At 42.7% G+C, this 15,531-nt stretch overlaps 1 protein-coding gene across 2 annotated transcripts; it reads right to left on the minus strand.

The window, feature by feature from the left end:
* Positions 1-516: 516 nt before the first annotated feature.
* Positions 517-6,276, minus strand: LOC120044622 (tRNA-splicing endonuclease subunit Sen54-like). 2 transcript variants are annotated; one of them, XM_038989293.1, is made up of 11 exons: positions 6,066-6,276; positions 5,510-5,668; positions 5,232-5,295; positions 4,973-5,056; positions 4,660-4,758; positions 4,528-4,580; positions 4,300-4,395; positions 3,542-4,167; positions 3,283-3,343; positions 2,297-2,410; positions 517-2,115 (listed from the first exon to the last, which is right to left on the minus strand). In XM_038989293.1, the coding sequence occupies exons 1-11, from the start codon at positions 6,119-6,121 to the stop codon at positions 1,965-1,967; spliced, it is 1,563 nt and encodes a 520-aa protein (XP_038845221.1). In that variant the 5' UTR covers positions 6,122-6,276; the 3' UTR covers positions 517-1,964. The 2 variants fall into 2 exon arrangements, with proteins under 2 accessions (XP_038845221.1, XP_038845222.1); XM_038989294.1 differs by lacking the exon at positions 6,066-6,276 and having other exon boundaries at positions 5,447-5,550.
* Between the last annotated feature and the right edge of the window lie 9,255 nt (positions 6,277-15,531).

Here is a 15,531-nt window from a genome sequence, read left to right on the forward strand (position 1 = left end):
AAGCCAAAACCTTCTGGGTCATTCCACAAATTCAGTGCCATTTGAGAAGTGTAACTTAGTCAAATTATTTTGTTGATTTCACCTCATTTTAACAATCTGTCATAAAGAGCACATGTTCAACTTCATAAAACATGTTTTCTCATCTAAAGAAGTTAAATAAATGACTAGAGTACGTGCTTATTAAGGGCTAAATAAAGTAACACGGTGGACCGTAACAGGGTTTAATATGTATTTTTAAATCAGCCATAAATCCCCGGGAATGTGACGGGAATGGAAGCTTGTTGGGTGAAACAGTGAGTAGCAATTAAATGCAAGCTTCATAAAAATGAAATTGTAAAAAATTGTCTAGCCTGTCTATGGGTAACAGGGTTGACGTGTTATGTTCGACCCGCTCAGTTTTCCACCACAAAACAGCAAAAAAAAAGAGAGTAGAACCAGCTCACCAGCTCATGATTTGACTATTAGATGTTCATGTGTTTCTTTTGAAAAATATTTAAAAAGGAATAGTTCCACCATATTAAAAATGAGAGTTCAGTTCACATAACAGGGTTGACCTGTTATGTGAAATAAATCAGATGAAATAAATCATAATCTTCAGAAATGACTTTGTCAAAGCAACAAAATAACTAGGGCTTTACAATGATGGTGGAAACATGGAGATATGTTGGGATTAAGTGGGCAAAAATCTTCCGAGAAGTAGCACAGGGTTAATGCTGAATTTTGGCACTCTAGCATGCCTTTCTTCATATTAATTGAATTCTCCATGTGGTCTATATTAAGGGCACTTAATTTAATAGAACATGCTGTTAAAATGCAATATTGGTGCACAATTTCTACATAAAATATCAAAAGGCACTTTTCATGGAATGGCCCTTCTATTATGGATCAAATCTCCTCCTAACCTATTGACTTAGAGACAATGTGATCCTGAAGGGTGGAGATCCAGTGTATTTATTGTACTGCACATCACAGATGGACTGCTGGACAGGGTTTGCTGGTAAACTACAGCTGAGAGGAGCAGGTTGTGGTCAGTAACCTCATCTCAATGTTTTAACACCACTGAGTTTGTGGACTGATATAAGAGAGAAGAGTATGTGCTTTACATCTTCAGATTAGGCCACCCAAAGGAAATGGAAAGAAAATGTTATTACACAGGCTTACTAGTCCCATAGATTTCAGACAGAATGTCATAAAAGTAGAATAAAGGTTGTTTTCTTTATGTATGTAATGTTATGTAATGTTATGTGTATGGTAGGCACTACTTGGGTTTTGGGGGATTGGTTTTGTTAGGAAGGACAATGAGAACAATGCAACAATAACTCAACCACAAAGACATAATGTGACGATAAACTCTAAAACTACAGGCCACCATTTACAAGCAATTTGAAACAAAAACATGAGAACAAGAGTCAGGTAACTTAAACATGTGAGGTTACAACAACAAAAGGCCAGGCAGTAAAGCTGATTGGATCTAAAATATGGGCAGATAGACAAAAATAAAGGGCTGAGATATACGTATGATCTACACATACTGCATCTATACTAAGTGCATACATAGTGAAGCCACTCGTGATACAGTATATGAATACCAGAAAACCAATGGTTGTGATGAGATAAAGGCAGAAGAAAACCGAGCCAATTCGGTTCAAAATCGCAGAGGCTTTACAAAACCATGCTTGGTATAAGACATGGTGACATTGTTTGGAGAGGAGACAATGTAGGTTACCTTCAATCAGATGCAGATGATCATATGCCACTAAAATAAGTCTGCAACACAGGAGGAAGGCATACTACAGCATCAAACAGTGTGAGGACTGCAGTCCATCAATTCACTAAGAGAATTCCGTTTCGTTAATTTCTTTGGCATTAGTTCCAGTTGCAGAGTTTCAGATCCACTGCAGGCAGCCCTGGCATGGTGCAGTAGTTAAACCAGGGCTGTGTGACTGTTTACTGTGGTCAGGCCCTCAGAAGGATGTGTCTGTGGGTATCTGGAAGTCCTTGAAGGAGTAGAAGGAGATGTCCCCATGGTCCACCACTGCATAGGTGACCGGGACGTCCCCACTCTGGAAAGCCAGCAATTTCAGTGTCCACAAGTCAGGCACTGGACCATCGAAACTGAGAAGACAGCAGACATTATTCAGCGTGCAGTAGCATTTGATAATAGTGCATTTAGGATTACTTTCGATGGCAGGTGGTCTTGTGTCATCTCTTTTGAAAATGTTATTATTTTTTAATATATTATTTTTTACTGATTATAAAGTATGCAAACACCCCCTGCCAGTTTTGGGATGTTTACCTGCACACACACATGCGAGAATAGGGTTTTCCAGGAGCACTCTTCTTGAATTCAGCGACCGTGTCGGGTTGGTAAATGTTGAAACAGATTCTCCACTCCTCTGAACCTTTCAAACTGAGAAGACAAAGCCCAATGTCAAACACAAGGCAGGCAGCATAGAAATAGATGTAATATATTTCTATGGCAGGCACCTCTACGTCATATGGTATATATCATCCTAGGACATAATGTTAATCATATTCAACAAACCCACAGTATAGGGTTTCACTCGTCTTATTATTTATAAATTTTTCCACTCCATATACAAAACGAACAACAACTTACAGATACACACAAATAATGACTACATCTCATCTGCCCAGACCCGCATGCTCACACCCCCATCCTTAGTGCCTGTATTATTGATTGCCACTTGGCCTGAAATTGTATCAATTTGTTTTTCTGCTGCCCAAACTATTTAAATATTAACATCATAAATCCTTAGATTTTTTCATTGTGTTAATTATGGTGGATGAATTGATTTGCCCGTTCTTAGTATACGTTTTTTTCAAGATGAGAAGAGAATTGCCCAACCCATTGGATATCTCACTACACCCCCATATGCAATGTCTTGAAATATGAAGACAGATTAAAAGTACATTTATATTGTAATACTCCTGACAGTCAACTTTCTAGCTCTGCCCACAACTTTACAGCATTCCCAGAAAGCATGGATTATTGAGTGATTATTAGTTTTACACTTAAGACATGACTCTGCCATTGAGCTGTAGAATTTGTGAATTTTGTCTCCTGTATAATAAATTCTATACATTAGTTTATACTGGATTAAGCGTACATTTTCATTAACTGTAATTTCACGCATCTTAATAGATGTTATGATGAATGAGCAGGGAGAGACAATTACCACTAACCGGGATGGAACACTCAGCTAGCATTTCCTACTAAATTCACTTCAGGGTTCGTGATAAGATACTAAAGAGGAATACCTGGATGCTCCCTCCAGCAGCCGTGTGGATTTGATCACACTGATTTTTTCCAGCAGCTCACCTGCGTCCAAGAAGGACGAAACGTCAAAACCATTTAGACATTTAACCATTCAAGATGCTGCTTATGAAAAATGTAATTCAACTTCGGTAAACCACATGGGATAATGAGTTCATGTAACGATGAATCACAGAGAGTAAACAGATATTGAAACTTATATGAACTTGTCATTGACAGCAATGAAGTCCAGATTAGTTTTACCAGTTGAAGTGACCTGTGCAGGGTCATGTAGGGGTGTGACCGGCCCCTCCCACAGGTGTGCTGGCCTATCTCTGCGGCTCCGTTGAATCCTTCTCTCCTGTAGCTCCTGGTACTCTGCCCAGTTCCTGCAACGTCGTACCTCTCTGTCCTGGTTGATGTCCCTCCGGTACCGGTCCCTGTCCCGCTCCCTCTCCCACTCACGCCGGGACATCCTCACCTCCCGCAGGTTGAGCCTCTGCAGCCAGGGGGCCACATCGCAGGCCCCCACTGACCCCACAGCCCCGGGCAGCAGGCAGGCGTCTGGGGAGGTCAGGCTGCTGGGGAGCCAGCGTCTGGAGCCCAGGTCTGGGAAGGGGATGGAGCTGAAGTCCCAGCGAGGGGAGCTCTGGGGCTGACCTGGCAGCTCAGAGTCAGGGTCTGGGGAGCCTTCCTTTGACCACCAGCTCCTGCCCTGGCCACCCTCGGTTGAAGTGGTGGGGTCAACGTGTGATGTTGTCTGGATTTCGTCAATGTCTGGGGCTGAAATATCTGGAAGAGAATCAGGATTCTTGTCCTCTTCCTCTCTGTTGCAGTCTTTCTCCTCCTCCATTCTCTTAGAAGTGGGGCCCTCCTGTGTTCCTGTGTGCCTGGAGCGCATTAGAAGAGGCAGAACGGCAGGGTTTCACATTGAACAGTAATCGCTTTGAGGAGTGTCGGTTGACTGAGTGATTAAACCATGTCTAAATATAAACTGGGTGTGTCTGTGTCTGCTCACTCACCTGGAGGTGGGGCTGTGGCTCCTCTTCGGAAGTCTTCCTGATCTGTCTCGGGACTGGGGCAGGTTCAACTGCCTCTCATACTGCGATGGCACAGAACTACAGGGAACAACACCAATCCTCAGATCATAAATACAGTCGCTTACATGCAACTAAGGAAAAGGTTCAAGTTAAAGGAAAGGAATGGCCTTAGAATCTAGACTAGTTCATGCCTGTGAGGGAGACAACTACCTGGGATCAAATCTGTTCACCACATAACCAAGTCGCTTCAAATGGCCAAAAACCTTTAGAGGAAATAAAATCATCACGTTAGGTCAAATCATAAGTTTAGACTAGCTGGAATTTTATTATATTTTCTCATACCTGGTAATGCTGTATACTCATTGTCTTCAAGTATAGAAATCTCTCATAGCCCTCTTGGATGGACAGTGGCAGGTCTTGGTAGAACACTTGCAGGTTTCCCTATTCATTTTGAGGATCACAAGGGATAACAATTCTAAGATAGAAATGACAAACTGTGTTTGTCTTATTTGGATCCACATGTATCAAACTAATGGAAATGTCTTTATTAGGTGAACAACAATCCGACCAGGAATAATTATAACCTGAATGGTGTGAGCTAATAACAATTCCCCGATTAACATATTTATTGGCAACGCTGAGCCCATGCACTTACACACTCCATTAGATAGAGAGCCTCTTCTGGATGTAGACATTGCTTACCATGGGCAGAAAACCCCATAGTCTGCCAAAACTTCCCCTACAGCAGAACAGAGAAGTAATGTAATGTCAGTTTTCATGTGAAATCTTTAGACATTAGCCTATACTAAATGTTAATGAGAGGTGAGCTCTAGGTAAGTTCGAATAGACATCAGCAGAGGCAGAGAGCTTGTCATGACAAAGTCCTTCGCTCTCTCTGATGGACCATTACTCACTGCTGGTGACTGCAGCTCCACTATCATGTCACTGGGAATCCACACTGCCTTCACCAGGTTCCCTCTGGGCACAAAAACATACAAGGAGTCAGTCACGCCACCAGCTGTAAAGCACAGTAATACCAATGAATTGACATATTTGTTTAGCTGCAAATACATATGGACTAGGTATAATCATCTAACCACACCAACAGTCTAAAGTTGATGACACATACAGTATCTAATTATACTAGTAGCCGTCACTCTAGTCGTCCTTGGTTGCTCCATCCATTACTCACAACCTCTCCACTCGCTCCTCAGATACTAGATTCCAGTGCTCGTCCAAACTCTGCTGAAGCCAATCCCTTTGCTGATCCGACCCAGTGGGAATGAAATCCTTCTGCCCGCGCACCGGGATCTTGTGGCTGCGCGTGCGGGTTTCGAACAGGTCAGATGGGCTGTCATTGAATCAGAAGCACAATAAGTTGCAAGGACTGACTCTGTTTACAATTGGTGTCAGCACTGGCTACACGTCTTTCGCACTATATATGGTAAGAAATCACCACCAAAAAATGCCGGTCTGCCATTTAATTAGCTCGGTTAGAAAAACATTAAAATATTTGACCGCGCTGATAAAGACGACCACATTCAGATTGCCTAGCTAGCGTTGTCAGTAGCAGTTAGCGTCTATGAATGGGTTAGCTAACGTTAGCTAATTGCTAACACGTTTATAACAGCTCGAATTTCACAACAAAACTGTATGAAATTGGCTAACTTATTTGACAAAAACTATTATGTAAGAATCGATTCACCCAGTGCCTATTCAAAGACACGGCGTTTAAACTGTACACTTACTTTAGTAATTCATTGCCGATTTCTACTTTAGCTGATGTTTTGTTTTGGTCAGCCATGTTTGATAGGTAGACTGCTGTCAAATCGTCCTAGGGTTTCCAATAGACAGCCACAAAGTCAAAATTGTCTGTATCGTAAAAAATTATATATTTTTGGTCTTAATTTAAGGTTAGCGTTAGGCATGGGGTTAGGTTCAAAATCTGAATATAACAAGATAAATTGTAGAAATAGACGGAGGTTAGCCATAATTGTGATATTGTGGCTGTGTTAACTAGTGACGACCGGGTCCTAGTGCACGCCATTGTACATTTTTGAAAGAAGTTCACAAGAGGGCAGCAAAGCACAACATTTCACATTTTTATTTCAGGAATGCCACAATACACTCCTATATTACTAATGCTAATGAAGTCTGGGAAATAAGGCTTTTTATCTGCTGTGATGAGGCCACAGGGAAAACAGTCTCCCAGACCTGCAGCTTAGTTGATGAACACAGTATGAGGATATAAAAACAACATTTGATATCACCTGGCTAAAAATGTGTTGCAATTCTCTAAATAGACAAGTGTTAAACACAATCTTATTGCGCCATAGTACCACTGGAATGTCATTCATATGTGATAACCTTATTTTTATTAATATTGATAAATGCCTTCTCTGCATTTTTATCATATTTAGATTTTCTCACTTTGTAATATAAATAGTTTACTAATGTTGTGAATGAAAGGGCTCTTGGAAGGGTGCATGTATTATATGTGCAACATCCTTACGACTTGCCCTTTGACAGGCCTGGCCACGAGTCATCACACCTGACCTGAGAGGTGAGAGAGATGCATTTAGATGCATGGACAATGAGAGAATGCCCCGCTGAGCAAACGTCCATACTACCAGGAAGTAAGAGACCATGCTCCCCTCCCACCCCTCACCCCACAAGCAGACCCTCTCCCCTTCCCTGAAAGTCAACAATAAACCATGTTTCCAGTAAGCCGGATAGCTCCCCAAGTCTAGCCCATCTCCATGGTGACCACTACCAGAGCTGACAATGCTGTGTCTTCTAGCCTAACTAGACCACCCATGCGGAAAGACTTCTGATATAACAATATGTATCAGATTATTAAAGCTCCGTAATGCTGCTATCACATCTGTAGTCTGGAGTAAAATAAAAAATCCTCAACAATGAGCTGCATGTATAGATATTTGTGGACATACGCACAGTATTTCAAACATGTAATAAAAGGTTTTAGTCAACAGTGGCATAGCATGTTTTACACCTTGACGTATTCCTGTGCGAGACATGACGTCAACATTCCCATCTCTGCTGTGAGTGACACAGTACCTTTGTGTGTGAGTCTCCACATGTTATTCATGGGTCCTTAACTCCTGGGTCTGGGGTTGCGCTGTGGCCTTTCAGTTGGCCTGACTCTTTAATCTGCTGTTTAACACACTGAATTGGGCCTTTGCATTCTCAATCGGCCAGAGCAGGGTATTCCTGCTTTGTGTGGATTGTTGACTTGCAAAACACGCCCTAAGGACCCCAGTAACTGTAACACTGAGGGGCTGACTGCCAGAGGTCACACTAAAAGGTCATCCTTATTGCTTGCAAAGTTATAGCGCTCAGTGTAGAGAAGTAGAATTTTAGATTGAAGACTACAATTCTTTAGGATCAGAATCGCTTCTATTCACCAAGTCCATTTAAACATACCAGGAATTTGACTTATTGATGTGGTGCTGCCAGCAATAGACAAATGTGACGACAAAATACAGACAGAGGAATTTACACAAAGTCAGCATCCAGTATTTACTATGGTATGGTACATTGGGCCTTTTACATTTCATTTACTTGAGTTACCAGTCAAATAAAATTGTGGAGATGTAACAAGTAGAATGTAGGAAATAATCCAGCCCCCTGCAATGAAATACTAAACCAAATGTACCAACCCCACTACCGTCCACCAAAACATACGTTCACATTCAAACTAAAGAAAAGTTCAGGATGTCTGTTTATAGGCTACACATATCCAGCAATCAGGATTGTTTGCAAACAGATCTTGAGGGCAGTGGTAAAACTGACTACCTAGCTCTAAACCATTAGCAAACAAAGGCACACCACAGAGAAGGTCTAACACCTCACATCCTCAGCATCACGCTCAGTCTCATCCAAGTGCTGTGGGTCCTCTGGCACTAATCTGTTAAATCTGTTGTCATTTGTCTTCAGTTTCAGTGCACTAGCATTGGCACCCTCTCAGTGTGACAAGGGGATGACCCATGGCCCTTCCTCCCTGCTCTAGTCCCAAGCCACTTTCACAAGTTATAACATGGTGACTATAGGGATGTAGAGAAAAAACAGGTGGCAATAATCCCTCACACCTCTCACAACAGTCTACAGGGTACCTTGCAACAAGAGAACAGTACCTTCGTGGCCTTATAAATTAAGTTGTGTCAGGTGATAACATGAAACATGGATTCAATTATTAGATGCTTTTAACCTGAGTAACAGAAAAGAGTACAAATGCAACTTACTAAAACTATGTAAGAGCAACATGCTGTGTAATATGTTGTATTCTGTAACATATAAAAGGTCACAGTGTTCTAGGACCTACTCCCCCAGTGGAACTCCATTGTTCTAGAATGTTCTGGAGGAATCCAGATATGTGGGGAGTTTACAAGATGGGGGCACCCCTCCTGCTCCTCCATCCCTGTCTTGTCCTGTGTTCTAGCTCTCGCTTGTTTGCATTCCTCTCAGTTAATAAGTGTTTGTCTGATCCCTGACAGGAGGCTAAAGATCACCCACGCAAACACCCTGGCCCCTCCCATGGCCAAGCTGTAAAGACAGCAGCAAGAGGTGGCTGGCCAGATCCGATCTACCGCAGCCAGTCAGGTGTAGCAACGGCATTCTGACACACGCAAACACACACAGTTTGAATGTTTGATCAACTCCTTTACACAGCTGACACATCAAGCCAACCACCATTTGTCAACTGACTAATGACCTTAAAGCCAGCAGTTAAAAGTAAACGTAGGCTTATGTTATGCTTCATTTTGTATCCTCTGACTCTGTTTTGAACAGTACACACACATCCTATAATTCTGCACAAAAAGAATGTGAAATCCTGACAAGCTCTGACCGGTAAGGTAATAAAGCATTCCCATCATCACACACAAATCAACCTAGTCCCATTAACACCCCACACTGCAAATGAGTGATGGCAGAGATGAGAAGAGAGAGAGTGAGGGTGGGAGATAGAGAGGGCGAGGAAGACGGTTGAAAGTAAGGCGGTACAGTCCGGTACTGCGTCCCGGCAAAATACATGACCCTATCACAATAATTAAAACAAAATGTCAAGAAAACTAAGCTATTACACCATGATTTATCATTAGGCTACCACATGTCAGAGGCATGAAAAATGAGCGAATGGACTTCAAAACGGGTGGTATGGCCTATGCTCAAAAATGCGATGTGGTTCGACAAGAATATTGACATTTTGCCAAGGCAGAGATGAATGGCCGACACTGAAACATGCAAGGACAGCAGTGGATGCATAAATTCTGGCCTAATGACAATCGCCAAAATGTCATTACACTTTGTGGTGTTTTGTGGAACAGATGTCTCTTTCCATTCACAACTGTTTGGTGGCTGGACATATGTTGCGAGTGGGTGAATGTGCGCGGGTAGCCTAGTAAAGGAGCCCTTTGATGTATTTCGGTAAGAAATTACATCTACCTTCACCCCTAGACAGAGAGAGGAGAACGGAGAGAGAGGAAAACGGAGAGGTAGAAAGTGAGAGACAGATGGAAGGGGGAGAGAGAGACAGATGAAAAGGGAGAGGAAGACCCAGACATTCACACTGGGGCCTGTAATGTGGTGTGGGAAATGACCAGGGAGGTCTCTGTTTCACTCCATCCCACGTCTCCTCCGATCAAATCATTTAGTGGATGCACCCGATGCAAACCGCCGTGCTCTTTGCTGGGGGTGAGAGGCAACACCAATGAATGGAGGGACAGAGCCGTGGAGGGGTGCTGAGAGAAAGCTCTGGCTGAGCCAAGCAGTGAGGGGGTCCTACGCTTCGACCAGGCCTGGGGGGCTTTTATGGCTTTTGTCGCCACGGCAGCTCACCTATTGAGGGGAGCCCCTAAGATATGTAAAACAGCAACGTTTCAAAGCCTCATCTCCACTGTGAAAAACAAAGAAATAAAGAAATCAAATTAAAGTCTGGAAAGGAGTGAGTAAGAGTAGAATAAGAGAAAAAGAAAGTATCCTCTGTAGTAAAAAGCAAAGGGGGGCAGTAGCCAAGCCGTTTGCTGGAATCCGATGAGTGTTGAGAAATAAATAAATAAAAGAATCAGTAAAAAACGGGGTGAGGTGGAAAGAGCTTACTATGCTCTTGTTTGCCCAGAGTGTTATTTTCTTTTCTCATTGAGTCAGGCCAAGTCCTGCAAGCGGCTTGGTGCCTCTCCCACCCAGCATTGAGAGGCAGGTCTGGGCTTGCCCGGCCAAGGTCGGCCACGGCTGCCAGGAACGCATACGGCTCAGCCTGCCCCCAGCTGCCATGGTCCTTGTTTATGTTTGTTTTTTGTTCCTCTCAGTAAATGTCCCTCCCCTCCACCCCCCAAGGGAGGGACAGTCTGAGGAGCTCTCTAGGGTACGGCATGATCAGGTGTCAGTTGACCTGGTCACTTCCTCCAGAGGTATGTGGCCACGGTGTGCATCGCTGCTGTTGTATTGTCTGTCTCCACAATGGCTTCGCCGTCTCCCTGCGTCACCTGCTCAGGGCCGGCAGGGTGCTTTAGTTTAGCAAGCCTTAGTTTATCACCAAGGCCTGCTGGGAAATCCATAGAGTGCCCACACTTTAGCTTCCACTGCTACAACCAATTAATTAATTCCTCCAACATTACACTGTATATTTTTTGCCACATCGTGTCATATGATCAGATGCATTTCTTCCTTGTTAAGGGGGAACAACGATGATGTGAGATGTTGAACACAGAGGTGTAAATTGAGACTGATTCTGCTTTAAGCGGCTTCAGAGGGACTAGATCTCTGGGACTATTGTTCTCTCTCTGGAGTGACTCACCTTGCTGGCTGTTACCTGGACAGCGTAACATACATGCTAATTAGGAAACACAGGAACCATGACACATAACACTTATGTCTGAGTAGGGAACACTTCTTGACAGGTGCACATTTATAAAATGATTAGTACAGCTAACCCTAATGCAGAACTTTAATTGCAATTTCATTTGTTTATTAACATTATTCATTTATACACTTTATAGTAGCCATACAGTATCTAGGAAAAACAAGTTCCAAATGCTGGGCCTAATATAGTGTATAAGAGGTCATACAATAAGTTTTATAGTTATTCCAATGTTGAAAATGTGGTGTGTAATGAGGAGCAACTAGGTGCTGCACTTGACACATTTATGAAATTGCTTATTCCAGTTACTAATAAGCATCCACCGGGTTACTAATAAGTATGACTGTAAAAACTGTTAAATCCCTGTGGATTGATGAGGAATTTAAACATTTTATGGTTGAGAGGGTTGAGGCAAAAGGAATGGCAAATAAGTCTGGCTGCACAGCCGATTGGCAAACATACTGTAAATTGAGAAATCATGTGACCTAAACTGAACCAAAGAAGAAGAAACTGTACTATGAAACAAAGATAAATTATATAAAGAATGATAGTAAAAAGCTTTGGAGCACCTTAAATGACATTTTGGGCAAAAAGGCAAACTGCTCCATCATTCATTAAATCAGATGGCTCATTTATCACAAAACCCACTGATATTGCAAACTACCTTAATGATTTTTCATTGGAAAGATTAGCAAACTTAGGCATGACATGGCAACAACAAATTCTGAACCTACACATCCATGCATTACTGACCAAATTATGAAAGACAGGTGTAATTTTGAATTCCGTAAAGTGAGTGTGGAAGAGGTGAAAAAAATATTGTTGTCTATCAACAATGACAAGCCACCTGGGTCTGACAACTTGGATGGAAAATTACTGAGGATGATAGCGAACGATATTGCCATACCTATTTGCCATCTCTTCAATCTAAGCCTACAGGAAAGTGTGTGCCCTTAGGCCTGGAGGGAAGCAAAAATCATCAGCCAACCAATCAGCCTGTTACCAACCCTTAGTAAACTTTTGGGGAAAATGGTGTTTGACCAGATACAATGCTATTTCACAGTAAACAAATTAACAACAGATTTTCAGCACACTTATTGAGAAGGGCATTCAACATGTACGGAACTTACACAAATGACTTAGCTAATGTACCATGTTATGTGCGGCTACCATGTTGTGGTCATGTTGTGCTGCTACTATGCTGTGTTGTCATGTGTTGCTGCCTTGCTATGTTGTTGTCTTAGGTCTCTCTAGTAAAAAAAAAGTTGTGGGAGCTGTTTTGTTAGGCTTCAGTGCAGCTTTAGACATTATCAATCATAATATTCTGCTGGAAAGACGTATGTGTTTTGGCTTTACATTCCCTACTATATTGTGGATCGAGAGTTACCTGTCTAACAGAACACAGAGGGTGTAATTTAATGAAAGCCTTTCCAACATAATCCAGGTAGAGTCAGGCATTCCCCAGGGCAGCTGTCTAGGCCCCTTTCTTTTTTCAATCTTTACTAATGACCTGCCACTGGCTCTGTGTAAAGCCTGTGTGTCTATGTATGCTGATGACTCAACACTATACACGTAGGCTACCACAGCAAGTGAAATCACTGCAACACTTAACAAAGAGCTGCAGTCAGTTTCAGAATGGGTGTCAAGAAATAAGCTAGTCCTAAACATTTCAAAAATGTAAAGCATTGTATTTGGGACAAATCATTCCCTAAACCCTAAATCTCAACTAAATATTGTAATGAATAATGTGGAAGTTGAGGAGACTAAACTGCTTGCAGTAATCCTGGATTGTAAACTGTCGTGGTCAAAACATATTGATGTAACAGTAGCTAAGATGGGAAGAGGTCTGTCCCAGTATTACATAGAGCCATGACTACATGGAACTCTATTCCACATCAAGTAACTCATGCAAGCAGTAAAATCTGATTGACAAAACTGATAAAAATACACCTTATGGAACAGCGGGGACTGTGAAGAAACACACACACAGGCACAGACACATGCATACACACCCACATGATAACATACGCACTGTACACACACGTACACATGGATTTTGTGTTGTAGATACAGTGGGGAGAAGAAGTATTTGATACACTGCCGATTTTGCAGGTTTTCCTACTTACAAAGCATGTAGAGGTCTGTAATTTTTATCATAGGTACACTTCAACTGTGAGAGACGGAATCTAAAACAAAAATCCAGAAAATCACATTGTATGATTTTTAAGTAATTAATTTTCATTTTATTGCATGACATAAGTATTTGATACATCAGAAAAGCAGAACTTAATATTTGGTACAGCAACCTTTGTTTGCAATTACAGAGATCATACATTTCCTGTAGTTCTTGACCAGGTTTGCACACACTGCAGCAGGGATTTTGGCCCACTCCTCCATACAGACCTTCTCCAGATCCTTCAGGTTTCGGGGCTGTCGCTGGGCAATACGGACTTTCAGCTCCCTCCAAAGATTTTCTATTGGGTTCAGGTCTGGAGACTGGCTAGGCCACTCCGGGACCTTGAGATGCTTCTTACGGAGCCACTCCTTAGTTGCCCTGGCTGTGTGTTTCGGGTCGTTGTCATGCTGGAAGACCCAGCCACGACCCATCTTCAATGCTCTTATTGAGGGAAGGAGGTTGTTGGCCAAGATCTCGCAATACATGGCCCCATCCATCCTCCCCTCAATACGGTGCAGTCGTCCTGTCCCCTTTGCAGAAAAGCATCCCCAAAGAATGATGTTTCCACCTCCATGCTTCACGGTTGGGATGGTGTTCTTGGGGTTGTACTCATCCTTCTTCTTCCTCCAAACACGGCGAGTGGAGTTTAGACCAAAAAGCTCTATTTTTGTCTCATCAGACCACATGATCTTCTCCCATTCCTCATCTGGATCATCCAGATGGTCATTGGCAAACTTCAGACGGGCCTGGACATGCGCTGGCTTGAGCAGGGGGACCTTGCGTGCGCTGCGGGATTTTAATCTATGACGGCGTAGTGTGTTACTAATGGTTTTCTTTGAGACTGTGGTCCCAGCTCTCTTCAGGTCATTAACCAGGTCCTGCCGTGTAGTTCTGGGCTGATCCCTCACCTTCCTCATGATCATTGATGCCCCACGAGGTGAGATCTTGCATGGAGCCCCAGACCGAGGGTGATTGACCGTCATCTTGAACTTCTTCCATTTTCTAATAATTGCGCCAACATTTGTAGCTTTCTCACCAAGCTGCTTGCCTATTGTCCTGTAGCCCATCCCAGCCTTGTGCAGGTCTACAATTTTATCCCTGATGTCCTTACACAGCTCTCTGGTCTTGGCCATTGTGGAGAGGTTGGAGTCTGTTTGATTGAGTGTGTGGACAGGTGTCTTTTATACAGGTAACGAGTTCAAACAGGTGCAGTTAATACAGGTAATGAGTGGAGAACAGGAGGGCTTCTTAAAGAAAAACTAACAGGTCTGTGAGAGCCGGAATTCTTACTGGTTGGTAGGTGATCAAATACTTATGTCATGCAATAAAATGCAAATTAATTACTTAAAAATCATACAATGTGATGTTCTGGATTTTTGTTTTAGATTCCGTCTCTCACAGTTGAAGTGTACCTATGATAAAAAATTACAGACCTCTATATGCTAGGAAAACCTGCAAAATCGGCAGTGTATCAAATACTTGTTCTCCCCACTGTATGTGGTAGTAGAGTAGTGGCCTGAGGGCACACACTTAATATGTTGTGAAATCTGTTGTGAAATGTGATGTTTTGAAAATTATATATAACTGCCTTAATTTTGCTGGACCCCAGGAAGAGTAGCTGCTGCCATGGCAACAGCTAATGAGGATCCATAATAAATACAAATACACTTTGAGCCACCTTCATTTTTGTCATGTTTTGTCTTTGATCATCATGTCTTGTCCCTGTGCTTCCCTCTGCTGGTCTTATTAGGTTCTTTCCCTCTTTCTATCCCTCTCTCTCCCCCTCCCTCTCTCCCTCTCTCGCTCTCTCTCTCTATCGTTCCGTTCCTGCTCCCAGCTGTTTCTCATTCTCCTAACGACCTCATTTACTCTTTCACACCTGTCCCCTATTTTGCCCTCTGATTAGAGTCCCTATTTCTTCCTCTGTTTTCCGCTTCTGTCCTTGTCGGATTCTTGTTTGATGTTTGCTGTTCTGTGTCCTTGTTCCGCCCTGTCGTGTTTTTTGCCTTCTTCAGATGCTGCGTGTGAGCAGGTGTCTATGTCAGCTACGGCCTGTGCCTTCCTGAAGCGTCCTGCAGTGCTTGTGGTCGCGTCTCCAGTCGTTCCTCTCTACTGACGAGAGGATTTCAGTTTCCTGTTTTGGATTTACCTAGGATAATAT

Source organism: Salvelinus namaycush, chromosome 3 (genome assembly GCF_016432855.1).
Source record: "Salvelinus namaycush isolate Seneca chromosome 3, SaNama_1.0, whole genome shotgun sequence".
Lineage (NCBI taxonomy): Eukaryota > Metazoa > Chordata > Actinopteri > Salmoniformes > Salmonidae > Salvelinus > Salvelinus namaycush.

Excerpts from the sequence above, each read along its gene's own strand:
- LOC120044622 (XM_038989293.1), bottom strand. The coding sequence starts at position 6,121 with ATGGCTGACCAAAACAAAACATCAGCTAAAGTAGAAATCGGCAATGAA. Across the intron at positions 5,057-5,231 it reads TGGAGCTGCAGTCACCAGCA|GGGAAGTTTTGGCAGACTAT; the intron begins GTGAGTAATGGT and ends GTTCTGCTGTAG. Across the intron at positions 2,116-2,296 it reads TCTCGCATGTGTGTGTGCAG|TTTCGATGGTCCAGTGCCTG; the intron begins GTAAACATCCCA and ends CTGTCTTCTCAG.